This window comes from Hydractinia symbiolongicarpus, chromosome 15 (genome assembly GCF_029227915.1).
Source record: "Hydractinia symbiolongicarpus strain clone_291-10 chromosome 15, HSymV2.1, whole genome shotgun sequence".
In the NCBI taxonomy this organism is placed as follows: domain Eukaryota; kingdom Metazoa; phylum Cnidaria; class Hydrozoa; order Anthoathecata; family Hydractiniidae; genus Hydractinia; species Hydractinia symbiolongicarpus.
This window is the reverse complement of record NC_079889.1, coordinates 871,373-892,559: the sequence shown is the minus strand read 5'-3', so window position 1 is coordinate 892,559 and position 21,187 is coordinate 871,373. Positions and strand designations below refer to the sequence as shown.

The following is a 21,187-nucleotide window of genomic DNA, read 5'->3' as shown; positions in this document are numbered from 1 at the left end:
TTTCCAGAGTATTTTGCCTTCTTGATAAATTCAATAGCTGCCGTAATAACGGCTCGGGAGGGACGAGGTTTGCTCTGGCTATACCAGTAACAGGCGATGAATTCAAAAACTTCTTATAAGTATACAGAAAAAGTCACTTTCCCAGCGTTTTTGGTATGTTGTTTTGACTATTCAAATGCTCGGGAAGAGTCGTTTTTAAAATCGAGCTGATTTGTTCGCGAGGGTGCTAAGTGAAAGTACTCCAAACATCGAAAGTGTTTACACTGGAAATTTTTCCCTATTTAGCTTCTGTTTGGAACGGTGCCACATACCTCATTCGTGAAGTTCAACACGTTTTCTGAAATTTAATGCAAAATTCTCGGTTTCAGAATAAATTTTTTTTTTCAAAATATTATTATTAACAGATATTCAGTACAATTGGATATTCATAGTTTGACTTTTCTGGCTTTTGTTAAACAATTATTTATCACCGTCTTGCATCTAGAAATTTCTCTTCTTGCCTAAATAAATACATGGATTCCCTCGCTACAATCATATAGCAAACAAAAAACTAAGAAGGAGATAATTCAAATTTTATTTCCAAAAAAAATAAGTTGGGCTCTCTCAACCTCGTCTCCAGGGCATCTTGTATCTTTTCTGACCCCGGGACGGCGATACGAACATGTTCGTATCGCCATCCCGGGCTCTTTCTCCCTCTTGGACCATCTAAACAGTGTATGTTGTCGCGTATTGCCAAATGGGCTTCGCGCGGTTTTCACTTTGCTCCGAATGACAAATGCGCTTCGCTTTCGCTCAGCTCACTTTCAGTCAGGTTCAGTATGTTTTTATTTAGGTGTTTTTTTTACCTATTGGATATGGTAATTTTGTTTGTTTTTTACGAAAACAACTCGTGTTTAGAAAATATCAGGAATTTGTTCTGAAAAATGCAAGCCTGAAGGAAAGTACTTGCTTTAGGCTGCAATATATAGATGTGCATATTTTACATGACTAGCCTCACAAATATCAGGGGATATACCCTGTCTATTATTTCCAGGCGGGCCATGGCTTAGATGAGGAGTCCTAGAGTATTTAATGCTCATCTTGAGCTATGAAGACCCAATCAAGGCGTATATAACTACTATAATGGGAAACATAACAAAAAACGGGGAAAACGATCACAAACGACGGGGAAACCGTAGAGAAACGGAATGAAACTGGGAGAAACGAGGGGAAACATGAGAAACAAGCACTATAGGAAATGACCAGAAAGCATGCTGCATAAAATCAATCAATCATGGCAGTCACCTTCGAACAGTTCTTGCTCTCGATCGTCCTGGTCCCCTTGGCTGGCCCCGTACTTACATGAAATTCTAAGAAGTTTTGTGAAAATTCAGGACCACAAGTTCAAACAAAAAAAATTAAAAAGCTTTTCATTAATACTTTATTATGGTATTGCAAGTTGCTTTGATCAAACTATTAATATTTAGTTTTTCTGTTCTAACATTTACAACGCATTTTGATGTTAGCTTTTTTTTTGTTAGCTCATCATTTTGTTCGGAACATGTAAGCTACCATTCTATCATTCTGAATCTTGATAAAAGGTGTGCAGCCTCCTCTAGTTCCATGTCTACATTTATTATCTATAAGTGCAACTTTTATATTGTGTATCATGAAATTTGTATGACCCTCTTTTTATAGGGTATAAAAGGTTTTCAAGAAAAACATTGATCAGAAGTTTATACGATTGTTGATGACGAAATTGTTCTGAGTAATGTTTTACTTGCATGTATCTATCATTACCGGGTAACAACAATCATACTTTAAAAAATGAGGTAATAATAATAAAAATACCAATAGCTATTAGGCTTTTACACTACACTTTTAAAAGTATAGCGCGGACCAAGGAAATAAAATTCTTTAACAATACTAATGAATCCAACGTAATAGCAATGTGAAATAATTGTAACGACGTAGCTATTTTCAAGTTTTACGACTTCATGATAACAATTATATACATAAATATTACGGTCCCCGAATTTTTCCTGTTTCCCAGTCGTTTCCTCGTTTCCCTATCATTTCCACTCGACTTCCCAGTTTCGGAATCGTTTACCCTTGTTTTCAGCCCGTTTTACTCCGTTTTTAAGCTATTTCCCCCAGTTTCTTCATAGTTTCCCCTGTTTCACCTTAAAGTACTTACGCCAGTTAAGGTCCGTGCTCTACCAAAACAACTCCCTGCAACATCCAATGGCCCACACAGTGTATACCTTCTCCCCAATCTCCCTCACATGGCTTGGTTTAATCCAGGGCTATGGTAACATTCACTCACCCATATTGAATTGCCACCTAGGGGAATGGAAGCACACTACATGCGAGAGTTGTAACCACTAATCTACGGCGCCATTAAGCATCAAATGCCAGATTGTTTACTGCAGGCCATTCTTTGAGACAAGTGCGATTTCCGCTGACTCGCCTGCACACTTGTAAAAAAATTTATGAGTCCTTTTTCTCTTTTCTAAAATATTATAGAGCGATGAAAAAAGGCTATTACGCTGATTACTTAACATTCATTCCTTCATGATTGATTTTGTTTAAAAGTATAGAGAACATTAAAGTCAGCCCCTTTCCTTCATGCTGACACTCTTATGCTTGGCTGGTGCATTACACTGAGACTCGAACATAAGACAGAAGACCATAGGTGTCCTGTACCTTAATACAGCCTCCGGATGAATGTTCTTGTGATGCAATAAATACCAAAGAAAGAACTGTTGAATAAAGTTTAAAAATCTTTTTAAAAGGGGAAAGAGAAATCAAAAATGTCTAGAAATATATTTATTGCCAAAAACATATAGCAAATCTGCCAACACATCATCGCGTTCAACGTTGTTTCAACTTTGCACAACTTTGCACTTACGGTTAATACATTTTACGAAATTCATTTTTATACAGCTTAAATAACATATAACGTTGTGGTAAATAAAAAATAAGGGTGAATCCCACTTGCAAATATTCACATTGCACTTGTAAATTTTGCTTACAAGTGCGATTTTTCATACACATTGTTTTAGCGGGTGCTTTTGTAGCTCTGGCATAGTTTTATTCAAGAAATGTCCTGTTAGTGTAGTTGTGATTTGATTACTTTAACAATGCAATGATGTGTCTTACATAGTTTTGACAAAAGAATAAAAAAAACAAAAGCGTGATTAAAAGAGTTCAGCTATCTGGGCTTCCGTATTTTGAAATTAGTCAATTAGCTATTATCATTGTTACATTTTAGTATTATATGTATAAAGTAAATACTGGTACAGATGGAAACGGCTGTTTTTCTGATGATGTGTTATCAATTGTGTTATGCTACCGTGATAGCTATATATAATTAATCAAAACATATCAACCCAAGAGTAAGTATTGATATAGTTTATCTTTTTATTATCCTATTCTATCTTCTGCAGGCCATAATAAGCACCAGGCCTCTTGTTTGTTATTTCGATAGTGTGATAAGAACCAAGATTAAATGTTCTATTTGAGACCAAGTGTGGTGTTAAAAATCCGCCTTATATAGAGTGAAAGGAAAAGGTGTGTTGTAAAAATTTTCTAGATAAAAATGCATTGTAACACACAAAAAATAAACAGTTGATATCTAAGTTTTTTATTGACAATGTGAAACATTTTGGAAAACATGTCAGCTTCCTTGGATTGTAGCTAGAATACACAAATTGTTCTACCTTGTAATGAGTATCTATGTCATACATAGTTAATTATTTGATAATTTCCGCAATTATTAATGCATTGTTAAATACAATGTTTGTTGGTTACCATTAGAAACTTATTTAAAATGGTTAAATTGGCATCTAATATTAATTAGGTCGTGCAAATGTATAGATTTTCTAAGAATCATTTGCTAAGAAAAAATATATATGTGAATTCATTAATGTTTAGTTTGTAAAGTTTATTATTAAATGTGGAAATTCATTCAAAACTTTTAACTACAGTGGAAATGTTTTGCTGCGTTGATCTAATTTTACTGTGATGTTGAATTTTTTTTTATCTATATTATGAATCAAAAAATTAAGAATAATAAATTACCCTCAGCACAAGGTAATTATAAGCTATTATAGCATGCTTTTATATGTCCTTGTGGGAAAAGAAAAAATCCTAATAGTGGTTTTCAAACAACAAAAAGTAAACAGAACATCAAATAACAAAATACGAGGCCTTAGCAATAATAAAAGATTATTTATATGTATTTTGGCAGTGTTCTCATTGAATATATACAGTTTTCTTTTGAGAAGTTATATATGTGTTGTTTATTTAATTTTTGACTCTTGTTATGTCAATTTTGTTTGACAGTAAAAAAGTTTGGAAAATTGAAAAAAAAGTAACATATTGGACAATAAGGTCTTTTACATTTAGTTATTTGCTTTGATGATGCTACAATAATATTAATTGATTTTGTGATGCTCGACTGCACCTAAAAATTTGTAGAATCTATAGGGAATAACCAGCTCCAGTTTTCCACAAGTAAAGATCTTCAATCAACAAGTTTTCTGCAGTCTGGTTGGTCTGATTGATCTAAAAATGACAAGCATATAGTTTTAGATCCTGTAGCTTTGTTTTTTATTGCCAATTTTTTATATCAATAGCTTTGTGATCCTTTCTTAACAGAAGTTGATTGCTTGTTATTAATGTTGTAATCAAAGTAAAAGCTCTTACCTTTTACTAATCATTAATAACATTGCAAGAATTGTAAACAATACTCTCTATTATACTAAATTAATATTACTAAAAGCCACTTTGACTTCTAGAGTTAATATATACTTTGAGAATGGCTAATCCAAGCTATTTTAGATCATGTTTACAACATGGTATATACAAACATGGGTTGTGGTTCTTCTAAAAATACTTCCACTATTGACACTAGCAACACATTTGTTGAAGGTATACATCCCACCGTCATCAAAGAATGTAGTCTTCAACATCTTCGTGATCGACCTCTTAAACACAACATGGCGTATACAAATGGACTTCTTACTTATGAAAAAGCATCTAAATTGAAATTAAAGAATGTTAATCAGATGTGGGATGCTGTAAAGCAAACATCAGACACTAATTCCATTCATGTTGAACCCATAAAAAACCGCAAAGGCTGGAGAACCATTCGAATTTTTGTATCAAGTACATTTAAAGATTTTCAACAAGAACGAGAAATTCTAGTAAAGGAGGTATTACTATAGTTTGCATAATTTGTTCATTTATAATGGGTGTGTTTTCTATGTTTTGTAAAACATAAATGTAAAATTAATGTATACTAGCTGTTTCCCGTGGAAGAATCCACTGTATTCTCATTTAATTTATGTAACAGATATACGTCCATCAAAAAACAAACAATACAGCAGTGCGCATCTCACATCTGCATTATTATATAAATGACCAAAAAAATTAAAGGTGTTTAACAACTGCAGTATATATGTGACATTTACAATCTAAATCTACTAAAATTAATTGCTCTGACCATCCGACAAATGCGAAAATTATTCGGAAAGAAGTTTACAAAAGCATTTCAAAATACATCTCACCCATAAAATTTAAATCACTCAAAACGTCACATACAAAAAAAGCTGATCAATGTCAAACACAAATATCTCTCATTGTATATGTTATAATCAGTTGGTTTATTGCAAACCCTGCCAAGTCCTGTTAAACAACAGCAATCAATCCTATAAGTTCATTTTATATCAATTTTTGCACCAAATTTGCAGCACAAAATACAAATTCTAAATAATAAATAAATAAATAATCTCTTATTTTGGTCCTTCGCATACCGACGGTCTCCAACAAAAGTTTAATCAAAATGTAAAAAATGAGAGGTAGCGACAAAATCAAAGTTTGCAGAATTTAATTATTTTGGTACATATATCTACTGCACATGCCCTCTAAAACAATATTTTAATCCAATATGCCAAAGAAAAACAGTTTGCAACAAAAGTCAGTTATTTCGATGATACTGCACACACTCTTTCCCCACAACAGCTTCACAAACTGTAAAAAAAAAGAATGGTAGTAGGGAGTGCCTCTGATTCAACAACACTCACTATTTTTGACATTTTGCACTTTGTTAAATCTTACACAAATTTCAAAAAACTACGATTTCAAATTTAAATCAGTCATTTCGGTATATTGCACGGAGTCCTCCCCGGTAAGAATTTATACAAAATATAGAAAAACAAGGCTTGCAAGCTGTAAAATCGATTTCTTCTTCTGTGCATTATATGGGCATTCCTCGCAAAATTAACATAAAATGTCAAAAAGATTCAGATATGATATCTAACACAACAAAAATCAGTTTTAATCCCTTAAAGTTTCACAGACACAGCCTGTAAATTAAAAACAACTAAGATCAGGTATTTTGATACCATTCTGTCCCAAATAATTTATATAAAATGTAAAGATTGAGTGGTAAAAAAGAAATTTACAAAATTCCATTATTTTATATGCATATATTGTATATTATATGCCTTCTACAACAATAAGTTAATTCAAAATGTCAAAAAGAAGAAAAAAATAGCTTACAAAGAGTCTAAATGGAAATCAACAAAGTAGCTCTTTTGGTGTATTAAATATGGCCGTACGCACAAACGTTTACACTAAATGTAAAAAATGGTTGTGTTTAGTAATTCTAAATTAAGAAAAGGCAGTTCTTTTAGCATACTGATTTATGTCTTTGCGCACAAATTCTTACATGAAAAATTCAAAACCACAATTTGAAACAAATTAAATTTACATTTTAAAAATAAGTAATTTGAACTAAACTTTTTTTTCAGAAACTTTTGCAGGAAAAGAACTTAAATGTTTAAAATTTTCAGGGTTAATAACGTTTGATGGGTTTTCAGAGATGAATTTCTATTCTTTCAAGGTATAAAGAAAAGCAAAACAGTTTGTATATATGATATATATACCATGTATATAAATAAAAAGTCACCCTAGCCTTCCCTGTACATTATTTGCCATAAATGTAAAAAAACATGTAAATCCTTCCCCCGCCTCCCACCAAAAGATAAATAAATAAATAATCAAAAACCCGTGTAAATATATACTGCAACAAAATCAAAAAATGTGAAAAAGCTACCGTGTTAAGTTCCAATTGTCCACGCATTTTCCTGTAGCAGTGTTTATCCAATGTCAACCTAAACCAACAAAATGGCTTTACTGACCTTTACTTTACCTTAAACACTGGTTCTTTGGACTGATACTTTGGCTTAGCTTCTTTTATTGGACATTGTTAGGTTTTTCCGGACTTACGATTATGGTGCGAACAAAGAAAACTTCGACTTGTTGAATGTGACTTGAGATGGGTGAGATTATTTATTTGTTGAATTTTGTTTCTAACGGTAACATTTTTATTGCAGGTTTTTAATAGTAGAGCATATGACTCTAACCTATTCTATGCAAATTTCCATCATTCCTTAATGCAATATATAGGCAATTTCTATTTTCTATTTTGCATGTTTAATGTTTTTATCCCACACCTTTTTTATTTTAAAGGGAATACTAAATTTCTAATCTTATTTCTTTGTTGTTTTAAACAAGACCTATTCAGCCTGATATTCTAAAAAAGCATATTTTCATAGACGTTTATGACTATTGAATTATGAATATTAGTTGAAGGAATATCGTCCTTCATCAACATCAATGTCCCAATCAGATTCATCAGAGGAATTGTCATTCTTAGGGCCTGGGTAGGAAGTTAACAACTAATGAATCTTTTTTTCTATAGTTGGCGCAAAGAAAATATATTTCTGTTATTAGGTTAAAACACAATTATTATCCCCAATTTTTTTTCCAAATTCCTTTTTTACATTGTACAGGGGATGCTGTTTTGGCCTAGGGAACAATTATAGTACAAGTTCCAGCAATGTTCACTGCTAGGAATTTCAAACCAGATATAAAAAAGGTGTGAGTTGGGTCATTAACAAACTTTGTGACTACTTGTGGAACAAACAATATATGTTAATTAAATTACTGAAATTTGAACAGCATCTTATAATGACAATGCTAATAATGGATCATGAAAATCATTTCTATAATAATACACTAACTGTATGTGTCTGTCTGTCTGTCTGTAACAGGCAAAGTGGATGTGTTCATTTTCCTTTGATGTAGTTGAAAAACTTATGTCTAATATGTTAATCAGAAGATTTAACATCGGCGCGACATCAATAAGACTACTTTAACGTCGATATCATATATTAAATTTATGAAGCCATTACAGTGCACCGAAAATTTTTAGGTATACAAATTTCAAAAAAAATTTCTATTTTAGCAGGTCTTCTTTGCTAACGTCAGCACAATTTCTAAACCCTTATATCTCCATAGGCGTTCGTCAAATACATATGACCCTATACATTATTTTAATCAGCGTTTCAACCTCTCCAAATTACAGGCAACGGATAAACTGAATTTCGCCAAATTCTTTTTAGCATATGCACTACTGACGTCAGCAAATATCTAAAACAACCTTTTTTTTTAATATTATTCAGCTATTGTCAACGATTCCCCTTATCTTTTACTTGTTTTGTTTTTCTCCAAACAATTGTAAGGTTTTTACTTTCAAAATTCTGGCGATTATAATTTCCTACGTAACAAAACAATAACAACTTTTGTTCTATTGTGAAGAAATTAACCAACGATAATCTATTTAAAGCCAACCTGTAGATCCCAGCTATAATCCACCAACTTCTGACCCAGCTAAAAAAATTACATAAACTTAATTGGTAACTGTGATTTACAGCTGAAACCTAGTTATGCGGTGAACAACAATGAGACACAGAGAAAACTAGTCTGCATAATTGCACTTACAAGCGAAACATATTGTTGGCATTATTCCATTTAAGGTTTTTTTTTAATTTTGAAACTAAAATATGTTTCTTGTTTAATCTAAATAAAAAACGCAATTATTAGAAAAACAAATTTAGAGTACCAAGTTCATCATCATCATCATCATCATTCTCGGCTTAACGTCCGTTTTCCATGCTAGGTTGGACGGGGTATATTAATGACCCTCTTCCAATCTGATCTAGACTGTGTTAGATCTAAACTCAACTTCCTCTGTATCAAGTCTATCCTTATAACCTCCTGCCAAGTCTTTCTCGGTCTGCCTCTGGGCTTTGCCCCAGGAACTATCAAGTCTCTACAAAGAAATCAAAATAGCTCAGCTAGCCAAACCTTTTGTGGAACTGGGGAAGAAGTTAATGACTAAGCTATTATTTCATTTTCAGAATGGGATAATAGCCGATTTATTGACAGTTCTGCGTCACACTTGCTAATGTCTGCCATCTTCAAAACATGTGCACATTGATTATATTTTAAATGGAAAAATATTTTTTTGGATATTATGAAAGATTAGCGCTTTTTATCGTACCAATATGGGCAAAACATAGAGTAGTAAAAGAGAGGAAAGCAGCACAAGTATCGAAGAAATAAACCTGTTCTAAATTAATTTTTCGTGTGTAAATTATCTTTTCGGATTAAAATTAAGATTACAAAATAATATTGGCAAGTTAAATAAAGAATTTATGCTGTACATTTTATATGCTTTTGCATGTGTTCACAATCGCACGCCTTACGTTTCTCGCTTGTGTAGGCACATGCAATCCCACGTTCCTCATGGCAAAGCTTGGCAACAGTGGCAATTCTAGCATTTCGGGAAAAGCACAAAAATTTACAAAATTGTAATATTTAATTCTCACAAAAATTTATTCCATTAAGGTATCTTATATACATCTTCTTAATTTTATGTGCCAGTGTTAGGAATATGTTTTTGGTAATTCCATTCTATAAGGTTGCATGAGATTTTTCGAAGGAAAAGTTGCAGTTGTTTTTATGAATTTATCCTTAAATTATTGCCATAGGGAGTACCAAAAGATTCTACAACAGAAGAAACCATCAAAATATGTTTAAGTGAATTAGACCGCTGTTATGAAGATAATGTTGCTCCCTTTTTTCTAAATTTGACAGGGTAAGCAATGTATTATAAGTATTTGCAGCAAAATTTTATAGCTGAAAAGTTGCAGAGAATTCTTTAAGCATTTCAGTTTTTTGTAGCAACAAAAGACAGGGATCCACCATTAGATTTTTAAATAACAACTAAAATTAAGCTGTGTAAAAAAAAAGAGAGATAGAGTATTTTACTTTTTTTTAATAGGGACAGAGCCGGTTGGATTCCTAAGTTTGGTGATTTAAGTGATAGCCTAGCTGCGCAATATGGCTGGATATACGGATTATCAGTGACTGAAATGGAAATTGTCCATGGTGCTTTTAGAAAACTCAACCCAAATGGTAATACTTTTTTGTTATTTTGTTAAGTGGAAATTGCATTATTAATAATATGGTAATGTTTGCAAATAATTGAAAAAGCATTTACAAAATCACTTATCTCACACAAATAAAAAAATTGGTTTTAAAAAGCACAGAGCTCTATGTTTGTGCACAACATCACCTATAAACTGAATAAAGAATCACCTATAAACCGAATAGGAATTCTAACATGTAGAATGAGAAAAAATTGTCAGGTATTGTTATATGTTTTATAAAATGTGAATTAAAAACAATTATTATTTGTTATGGTCTTTATAAAATTTTTTATGTGTCTACTGTCATTAAAGAAGTTCTTCGTCACGTTACAATTACATCTTCTTTCGCATTTTAACACTAGTCACGACAGAATAAGTTATACCAGACTATTTTAGTTTTTTTTTAATGTTTTATTTTTATAGACATTTCTTGACAATTGGTCACGATGTGTTCTTGGAAGAGACAAGTTAACTGAGCAGGTGAGATATCTAATACCATATTGAACCATGTTTTGTTTGTTATTAAATTCATATTTTATCCAAAACTTTTCTTCTTATCTTCTATTTTTACTTTCTACATGGTTTTTGGTAGGTTTGTCTAGCTTATGCAATGTCTGAGGAAGCACTTGTTAATTTCAATTCTATTTCATGAAACTTTGATTTGATAGTTGTTAACTACGTATTATATTTTGGTGACCAGATTTGATTTAAGCATTACACCTTGATTTAAAAATCATATACAATACTCTAAACTTGTTAAATCTGTGTTATCTGATAGGAGAATCCTGATGTTTTTGTCATTATAGATCAAATCTTACATTCATTCAAGTAGCGCAGTATCGTCCTTGCTTCTTGTTGGAAATGGAGGGGCTGGAAAATCTGCTGTCATGGCGAAATGTGCAAGTGATATATTACGATCTACCCATTCAAAGTAGGAAATTTTTACTAGAAGAATTTATGTTGTTGTTGTAGTTGTTGTTGTTGTAGTTGTTGTTGTTGTTGACAGCTTGTTGTTGTTGTTTGCGCTCATGTTAACTTATATTTTGTGTATAGTGAGAAGGTGAAATGGAGAGTATTTTTTCATTTTGTTGGTGCTACTCCTGGATCAACTGATCTTGCTTTTTTCCTGCAACGTCTTACTAAAGAAGTTAAACCAGATATGAAAGATACTGCCAATGATTTGGAGACATTGATACAACTCAGCAACAGTTTGTTATCAAATCCGAATACAAAACCAATAGTTTTATTCATTGACGGTGTCAACCAGGTTTGATTTATTCATTTAGATTGTAATACATATCAATGTTTACCTATAATTTCGACACAATTGCTTCTTAGAAATCTTGTTATTTCATTTTTATTTTATCATTTATTGAATCCTTTTTTCTGCCAACGTAACGCATTGTGTTATTCCTTTTGGTTACAGCATATTTTAAGTATACATAAAGATGTATTGTCATTTCTCATGATGTTTATAACAGCTATAACAAGAAAGTGTACCAAAACAATCTATTTTGCTTTTCTATCTTAGTTTGATGAAGATAAACAACAATACTTAAGACGTTGGTTACCAGATAAACTTTCTTCCAATGTCCGTGTTGTTGTTTCCACGATAGAAAACACAGAAAGTCATCATATGTTTAAAATGTGCAAACCTCAACCAAGTGAGATTTTGTGTGGTGCATTGGATACTGATTCTCGCAAGGTGAGACAACGCGTTAGAATTTGTTAGCTAGTTTTAATATAGAACATTTGTTAGCTAGTTTTATCAATTATATGTTAGCTATTTTAAATTAGGGTAATGCTAATGGTCTTGTTTTACAGCCTATATTTGTGTTAAGTAGGATACCAAGGAACCGAGAAAAGTTATCCCACTTTGAAAATGTCCCAATTAACTGTGTTTTCTTGTAAGCGCAAGGTCAACAAATGTGGTGGAAATACCCACTTGTTAAGAGTTTTGAAAGTTCATTTTCTTTTCCTGACAACTGGGGACATACTGTCAATGTACTACATGCAATTAACACACAAACATAGCGAAAAGGCATTATCATTTGTTTTAAATGTGTACAATGAATTTAAATTCAAACTTTCTCCTTTTGTTGGTGTCATTGCATTGAAATTCTACTATAGCAAAGTTTTTGGTTAATAGGACCAAAAAAATTGTTCCTGTTGCGCAAGAGTTTCATACCTGGGGACCCAGTTAAGAGAAGTCCTACTGGTTTTCAGTGAGGGCATTAAATTTAGTCTGAGTAACCAAAAAAGTTACTTTTTCAGGGTCCCCCTTAGTGTGAGCATAAAACAGAATTGTCACCATTATTAATAAAGCAGTAATATTTTTTTCCCAAAATATGTTTCTCTTGACAATGTGTAACATTCCGTTTAAAAAATTTTTCAGGAAATCGTGAACAACTTTCTTAGTGTGTACAACAAACGACTTGATGAGGAGCAGTTGGACAAACTTCTAGCTAAGGAAGGTTCGAGTAACCCGTTATGGTTATCAGTTGCATGTGAGGAGCTGAGAGTGTTTGGAAGATTTGAGGAACTTATTGAGAAAATAGAAAGTTTACCAAATGAACTTATTAGGTATATGTTGTTTTGTCTTGAATTGATAAAATATAACATTGCGTTAAATTCAAGCCAGATACAGTCTAGCGATAAGTCATGATGCTTGACATGGGGGGGAGAAAGGGCTAGAAACCAGATTTTAGATTGTCCGTGAATTTAGAAAGAAATTTTAAGTTCCGAACGTGTTGGAAACAAGTGTTAATTTTTTTTAATATACATCTGTGTTTCTGGACACAGCAACGATACGCATGTGTTTTATAACAATATGATTAAAGGCTCAAAAAGTCATGAGAATTAGGGTATTTCTATGCTGTGTGGATAGACATATCATAAAAATGACCTTCAGAGATCGACACTTTTTCCAGTATCATTATCCTTATAATTGTTTGCATTTTTAAAATCAAAACAAAAAGAAAGCATGCATGTAGAGTTGTTTTTCTCATTGCAGTTTGGAAATGGAAGTTTTCTCTCGGTTTGAAGCAGAGTCTGGTGGTCCATTGATGAAAGCAACATTATGTTTACTTGAAGTTTCAAGGCATGGTTTGCTTGAAACAGAATTGTTAGCTTTACTTGGAGATGACAATAATATCAAATGTCCTGATTATGTTGAGGTATATGTTATTTTTTGTAGGATAAAAGAGAAAATTACACAATTTTTGCACAAATTACGAAACCTTAATTGTGTGGGACTGACTTTACGTGGAAATATTTTAGACTCCTAAAAATCAAAAACAAATCTGAAGTAAGAAGAAGAAAAATTTTCTTTATGAATTTACAAAGCTTAATTAATGGTCATGTGGCATTGAATTTTTTTTAGAAATTTAAGTGGTTTTGGAATTATTTGAAAAACATGATTTTTTTTCTTTCTTGAAACATGAATATTATGTTTGGAGGTCATATTTTCAACTATTTATTTTGAAATATTGTAACGTTTTCTTGTTAATCCTGGGTAACAAGATGAATCAGCTAAATCACAAATATTCTTCTGATTTTAGGGCTCTGCTCCTCCTATAAAAGGCGAGGCTGAATTCTTTTCATCTGGAGCAGAAAATATTTTTCACGCTCGAAGAATACACCGACAGAAAAGTAAGCAGGTGAATTATCTACCTGCTAGAGACTGGGCTATTATTTACCGTAACTTGAAACAACTCCTTAGACCATGTGGAGATCTTGGAGAAGGACGACTTGATTTTTATCACAGATCTCTTAGCAAGGCTGTTAGAAGAATGTAAGTGTTGTTTTAATGTGGACAAAGACAATGTGTCTTGTTTCAGAAGAGAAAATCTGATCTAAAAATCTTATTTTGCATGCAAAGTTTCTAAAAACGAGTGTATGTTTGGTTTAAGGTATTTCAAGGGAAGTGAGGAATGCCGAACGCATATGTACACATACTGGCATGAAGTACTGGCAAAATATTTTGAAAACAATCATGATGATGTGGACAGAAAAGCAGAGGTGAATCGTGTGTGCTAAAAACAATTTCATACCATCAAAGCAGTATCTCAGGGCTTTCCAGTTTGTTTGACCTTGCTAAAAAATGGGTTCATAATCCCACTTATTATATTGCTCTACCCAAACTTTTGCATTTATCAGTCATTATTCTTACCAGCCATTAGTTTCTCATTAATTCTATAAAGCCTGATAATGACTTCCTTTTGATGTTAAAATTAGATGCATAGTTGAACTTTATATTAAGGCGTTTTTAATGACAACAAGTTTATTTTTGATTAATAATAAACCATACAAAAATAAATTTTCATGACTAGGAACTTCCATTCCATTTGGAACAACTAATGGACGATAACAGATTAATGCGTTGCTTGCTAGACTGGCCGTTGTTCAATCGACTTTACAATGAAGATTTTAGTATTGATTTGCTTGGATCTTGGCAAAAGGTGTGTATCCTCTATATTCTTGTTTTAACGCAAGAGTAGTATGTCTATTATATTAGTTTATGGCAATAGAAATTATGCTGACTTGCCAATATTTAAGAATTTCGTGAAGTTTCAGAATTGAAAATTTAAAACTTTAAAAATTTCAATTGCTTTTTAAATTAAGTTGTGTCAAATTTTGATCTGCAGAAAAAAAATTTGGTTGACCAGTAGTCCCTAACGTTTCTTGTGTGTGTATTCTACAACTGGAAATTTATGAGTTGTTTGTTACTTATGTATGTATTGTAGATCCTCAATGTTTTTGCGATGTATAATCTACATTGTAATACCCGTATACGTCTGTCCGTCTGTCACGCAAAATGGTAGCTTAGCTACGCAAGTAGCGAGACGCACGCAGTACAGTATAAAAAGGACGGGCGAACCCGTGGATTTTTCCACGGGTTAACGACTGGTAATTAATAATTAGAGTGCCGCCCAAGTAACCAACTGATTATAAAAACACGAAAACTCAGGTTTGTACAAATGTGTGTTGAAATTAGTAAATTCAAACTGATCGATACCATTATAAAGCTTTGTAAAAGAAAACTTCGTTAATATTTTCTGTGATGAAGTACGTGTTGTTAACAACGTAGTTTAGTATCAAACAAAACACTTTAATTTTAAAAATTGATTTTACAATAGCGGTATTCTGTCTGTGTGTTCAAAATATTTGTCCGCAGCTTTATTTCGAATCTTAATCCGAGTAATTACTTTGTGTTAACAGACAAACAAAAATGCACGAATACTGATGCAGAAAATGTGTAGAGCCGGTAAAATTCTAGAGGACCAGTGAACCCCGCAGACTCACAGCTAGTCTTGAATAATACGCTAGCACGGGGGGGGGGGAGGGGGCCACAACTCCCACACCCTGTAGGCCATCGTACCAGGTTTCAAGAAATGTCAACTCACAGCAGAAATTGAAAGATCAACAATACATCTTAATGTTAGAAGCTAAATATGTGAATCTCGTTCTGCTTTTTCTGTTTTTGCAGGCTGGTGGGTATGCAGTTGCTGCAGCTCTCTATAAAGAATCTCTTTTCTTGTTAAAAGAATCTGACATGCCACTCTCTGAACTGGCTGAACAAATGGAAATGGTTGCCATGTTTCTGTAAGCTGTGAAAATTAGATTTTTGTTGTTCCTTAAACGTCTCAAAGAATGTTCACCTGGCTCCCAACTCAAATTTCTTTTTCCAGGTCTTTAATAATTGCCTGCTAGTTCCAGATTGCAGGCCAACTCTGTTTAATCTCTCACAGAAAGATAGAACTAATATTTTTTTAGTATACAAGCTGGACAATACTCTGTCGCATTGTCGTTGTTGGAAGAACGTCTTCAATATGAGAAAGATCAACTCGGTGAACGCACAGAAAAATTAGCAGATATATATCAACTGATGACCTTATGTAAAAGTGAGGTGAGGCGAAATAGCTTCCACGCCTTTCTTATAAGCACCTGAACAGCTAAGGGCAAAATTTTTATTTTAGCCTTAAAGTCGGTAAGAGGTTTTCTTAGTTTTCCCAACCTCAGCCTTGACCCGTAGCAACTCGATTGCTTATAAAAAAAACGTGGTAATTGAATGTAAATCCGGAGCAGAGATCTTCAGTGTGCGAGATACTGGGCGTTCAGAGTTCTTAGATTCGTATTAAGAAAGCTTAAAGGGTTTTAATAATTCTCCGTCATGTTACGTTTCCAGAGTCTCTGTTAGGTTTTGTTTAGCAGTGTACCATAATACATCAATGTCCATATTAGTGACTGAAGCTTCAATAAATGGCCATTTTAAAACTTTGGCTGAAGCAAAATAAAAAAAATTGAAAGATTCTCGTAAAAGCGAGAAAGTTAAGTCTTTCGATTTTTCACAGTCTGAAATACTCACAAGAAAAACATTATTTTTTAATTTAATTAAAAAATTATTTTTTTAAGTTGGGACAAAGAGAAAGTAAAATAAATAAAAATGATATCTGATCACCACGGCATTTCAAGTTGTATACAATATTTGTTTCTTTTCTATAATAATAGTCGCATTCTGTCTGTCTCTGTGCAAAATAGTACCGCAAGTAGCGAGTCACACGAAATGTGGTAAATAAAGGCCGGGCGGTCCCGTTCATTTATCCACGGGCCACCGACCAGTATTTTCTATAATGTTCTTGCATCTTAAAAAGTTAACTTATTCTTAAATTATTCTCACGTTCTGGCGATTCTTATGCTCTATTTAAAGGGAAAATATGGTTTTTCTCAGGTTGTGAAACAGCATCCTCTCATGTACAAATACATGTACCGATTTCTTCATAAATCTCAACTCGTTGAACACACCAAAGTCGTCGAGCTGTTGAGAAAAACTAACGGTTACCGAAAAAAGTTGAATGGTAAATATGGCGAGCAACAAAAGGTAAGTAAGGCTAGCTTCTAACTTTCCTTTCTTCTTTTTTGTTTGTTTGTTTGTTTGTTTGTTTGTTTGTTTGTTTGTCCTGCTTTTAGTTTTTTGTTGTTTAAACAAGGAAGCAAATTGAAAGCTTTGTAAGGTTCTTAAAATAGCGCGTAGATAAAAATAAACGAATTTTCTATCTGCTTTCAATTACCGTCGTTTTCATTTTCATTAATATTTAGTTCAAGATAGCGATAAATAACATCCTTCTCTGCTTCCACCTGACCATAATGGCGTTGCTTGATCCAACTTGTGCAGAAGATTATCGTAGCGAAGGTTTTCAAGTTATCAATGAAGCCATGAATGTGTTTGAAAAGGTACCAGTGAATTTGTTTTGTTGATTTTAAATTCCAACATCACAGATATAATAAAAGTTGTAAGGCTTATTTGGAACTCAGAAATAGACTTTTTGGAACTCCAGCATATCAGAAATAGTCAAGTTGTGAGGTTTGGCACTTCGACTTATCATAGATGGTAAAGTTGTAAGGCTTATTTGGAACTCAGAAATAGACTTTTTGGAACTCCAGCATATCAGAAATAGTCAAGTTGTGAGGTTTGGCACTTCGACTTATCATAGATGGTAAAGTTGTAAGACTTATTTGAAACCCCTACATATCAGAAACAGCAAAGTTGTCAAAAATAGTTTAAAACATGTTACGAAAAAATATGATAGGCAAATACTAACCTGAGTTCAATCGTTTTGATGTACAAAGAGTTGATTAGTTCTAGACGTCTAGTATTTGGATTTATTTTTTTAGATCAACGATCTTGGACATTTATCGGACGCCATTATGACAAAAACGTTTATGAATGCCAATGCAAGTTTTGAGGAGAAAAAGAAGGTAGAAAACACGTTTGAGTGAAATAAAAACGAGATATAAGTTATATTAAGCAGAACAACACCGAAAAGCTTCTACGAATTTTACCTTATTGCTTATATCTCGTTTTCATTTTTCTATAATAATTTATACCAATTGGTAGCCTAGCGTCGGCTTCCGGTGCTGGTGGCCTTGGTTTAAACCCCAGTCGAGTCATGCCAGAGACTATAAAAAGGCGAATCTATCCTTTTTGCTTAGCGTTTAGAAAGAGAATATGATTGAAGGCGCTTGTCTAGTTAAGCGATTGCTGTGCTTGCAAGACTTTTTTTAGCTCGCATAGGAGTTTTAAATGCGCCGCAGGACCCTCGTTGATAGCAGTACCTTGGGCACAAAAATTTTAATAATTCTCGAAAACGTGTTTTAATCTAGTAACTTCTACATGAAGTATAAGTACACGCGATCTTAAATCGTACGAAAGAAGTACGTCAAAAAATCATACGTGACAATGGTTATGTTCTAATTATTCGTCTGGAAACTTTACACATCGATATTTTTTCTTGACCTTGGGAGAATCTAAAGACAAAAAAATGCGAATAAAACCTGGCCCTATATTTATATATTCGCTGCCAATATTTCATGCTCTTCCTTAGTTTAAATTTTTTGGGGGTACATTTATTTAACAATAGTACGGATTTTCGCGATCTTCCACATGTGGGTAAAATTGTACACAAACAAAAAGTATTTGTAAAATCGTTAAAACATACCCGCGGGACAAATTTTTATTTTGTATTTACATTACTCACCGACAAAATTGTTTTTAGTTTGTATACAATTTCACAATTTGTATACAATTTCACTATGATTATAACATTTTTGTGATGGAGTAGTCAACGGAAGTTTAAACAAATAAACATAATTTTCTGGTATATTTTTCTGTCTGATCATGTAGACTGTAGATTCCCCCAAAAAATGAATTTCAGATTAGTTAAAAACATAATTTATATTCTGAATTGATATATCATTGTTTATTTTCTTTTACCAGTACGCTTCAACTTTTACTAAACGTTTTGGTAACTTGTTTAGCAATTAAAGCAAGCACTCGAGTTGTGTTTACGAGCATATGGTAAAGGCCATCTGATGTACATTCGATTATGTCTGAGTATTGGTCTTCTTCATGAACAGAGTGGCGATTATTATACCGCTTACGAATACTTTTCCAGATGGGATAACGCTGCTAGAGAGGTTTGTTTGTATGTTGTTGTTGTTGTTGTTGTTGTTGTTGTTGTTGTTGTTGTTGTTGTTGTTGTTGTTGTTCTCGTACTCGCAATATTTTTTATATTTTCGGTGCATTTTATTCCATTTTCGAAATCGCTAGTAATTTCTGGGCTAAAAAAGCACTCTGTTAAAGTTAGATTCAGCCCGGGTCTTATAAGAATTTAGATAAGTATTTAAGTATATGCGATGAAATTTTAAAAGAGGAATCAGAATATGTATTCAAAGTAACGGATGGTGACGAACATATTTTCCAGCTCTTCGGTCTGAATCCGGGAATTTAAGTTAGTTTATTTTAAGTCAATTTAAACTTTTTGATGCGCGGAAATTATACAAAGAAGGTAATCTTCAAATACGCTTTATTTAAAACACGTCTTAGTTTGTATCGATTTTTTCGTTGCTCGCTAAAATTTGTTTTTGTCAAGAATTTCCAATGTTCAAGTAGGTTCCTTTTGAAAACGTCTACAGCGGAGAGTTAGTCATCGTATCATTTACTGGTGTACATTTTAAAGAATCTTTTCTTTTAGGTTTATGGACCAAATCACATCAAAACTATCCGTTCCAAAGAAGCTCTGGACTCACCTGTTTATAGAAGAATAAAAGAAGAAAAAGAGAAAGCTGAAACAAGTTGACCTCTCATGCAGGGTAGAGAAGCATCGTATGTTTTTATTGACCAGTAGCTATGGTTAGTATAAGACAGCTTGTTATCATGGTTGGTTTGTTGTCACTGATGTGATGGTTACAACGTGAGCAAGGTTAAAAATTTACAAGGTAAAGAAGTGAAGATTTAATCTTCCTGAGTAATAGTGTGGTCACCCAATGTTCACAGTTATTGTGTTTACACTCCTGTGTGAGCTGTTTTCAACAACGGAAATAAAAAATCTTCGCAAATCAAAATGACGCAGTTAGTTATTGATAGATCTTTTTGGTCAAACCGCCAATTAATTTTCTTACCTTTAATTCTTTACCTTAATTTAACTTAGTTGATTTCGTATTTTATTATCTTAAAGTACGAATTTTTTGCCGAATTTTTTTGTTATTAAGATGCCGAATTTTTTGGAATGTTTTTAATACGTATTTTAATTTTAAGTTTTAAATATTTTTCATGGAAAGTTATACCAAGAAAAGGAGTTCCTGCACAACATGCCAAGACCAAATATGGGTAAAAAAATACTTTAAAAGATCGCCGACTCACTCGTCGTTGCTTTGCAATTAAATAGTTTTTTTACAGAAAGTATTTTTTTTTGTTTATTTTTGCGAATAGGCGCAAAATCGGAAAAATGAGTTTCGCAGTAATTTTTTTTTTGCATTTTTATAATACGCTTTAAAAGCTGTGGTAATTAATACGCGCGAGAATCAAATTAATACGCGCAAGAATCAATGCGACCTAGAAGAATTAATACGCGCGGAAATCAATACACGCGAAAATCAATAAACGTGAAAATCAATACACGTGAAAATCAATACACGCGAAAATCTATACACGCGAAAATCAATACACGCGAAAATCAATACACGTGAAAAGCAATACGCGTGAAAAGCAATACGCGTGAAAAGCAATACCAGCAAGAATAAATACACGCGAGAATAAATACGCGCGAGAATTATTACAGGCGCGAATTGATACGCGCGGATATAAATATACGCGAAAGTTTGTGCGTATTTTTACTTGCAAATGCATTTTTAGACTGAATTTACGACGTTTGCTGGCCACGTCACAATTTTGACTTTTTAACAGGAATACTTTTTTTTGTGCAATAATATTTATACAATGTATTTGAAATTTTATAATTTTTTTTTACTGTTTTTGCTGCAACAATGTAAATAATATATTTTGTGACGAATTGTTTTTGTTT

At 32.8% G+C, this 21,187-nt stretch overlaps 1 protein-coding gene across 1 annotated transcript; it reads left to right on the top strand.

Annotated features, from left to right (window-relative positions):
* The first annotated feature begins 2,942 nt into the window (after nt 1–2,942).
* On the top strand, nt 2,943–21,175 carry LOC130629217 (TPR repeat-containing protein DDB_G0287407-like). Its single transcript, XM_057442353.1, has 22 exons — nt 2,943–3,377; nt 4,782–5,198; nt 7,260–7,328; nt 9,885–9,991; nt 10,178–10,311; nt 10,441–10,544; nt 10,749–10,805; nt 11,132–11,256; nt 11,379–11,592; nt 11,857–12,030; nt 12,721–12,908; nt 13,339–13,501; nt 13,886–14,118; nt 14,237–14,345; nt 14,657–14,785; nt 15,814–15,929; nt 16,101–16,233; nt 17,056–17,205; nt 17,424–17,558; nt 18,000–18,083; nt 19,143–19,301; nt 19,859–21,175. The coding sequence occupies exons 2-22, from the start codon at nt 4,839–4,841 to the stop codon at nt 19,961–19,963; spliced, it is 3,048 nt and encodes a 1,015-aa protein (XP_057298336.1). The 5' UTR covers nt 2,943–3,377; nt 4,782–4,838; the 3' UTR covers nt 19,964–21,175.
* Nucleotides 21,176–21,187: the final 12 nt, after the last annotated feature.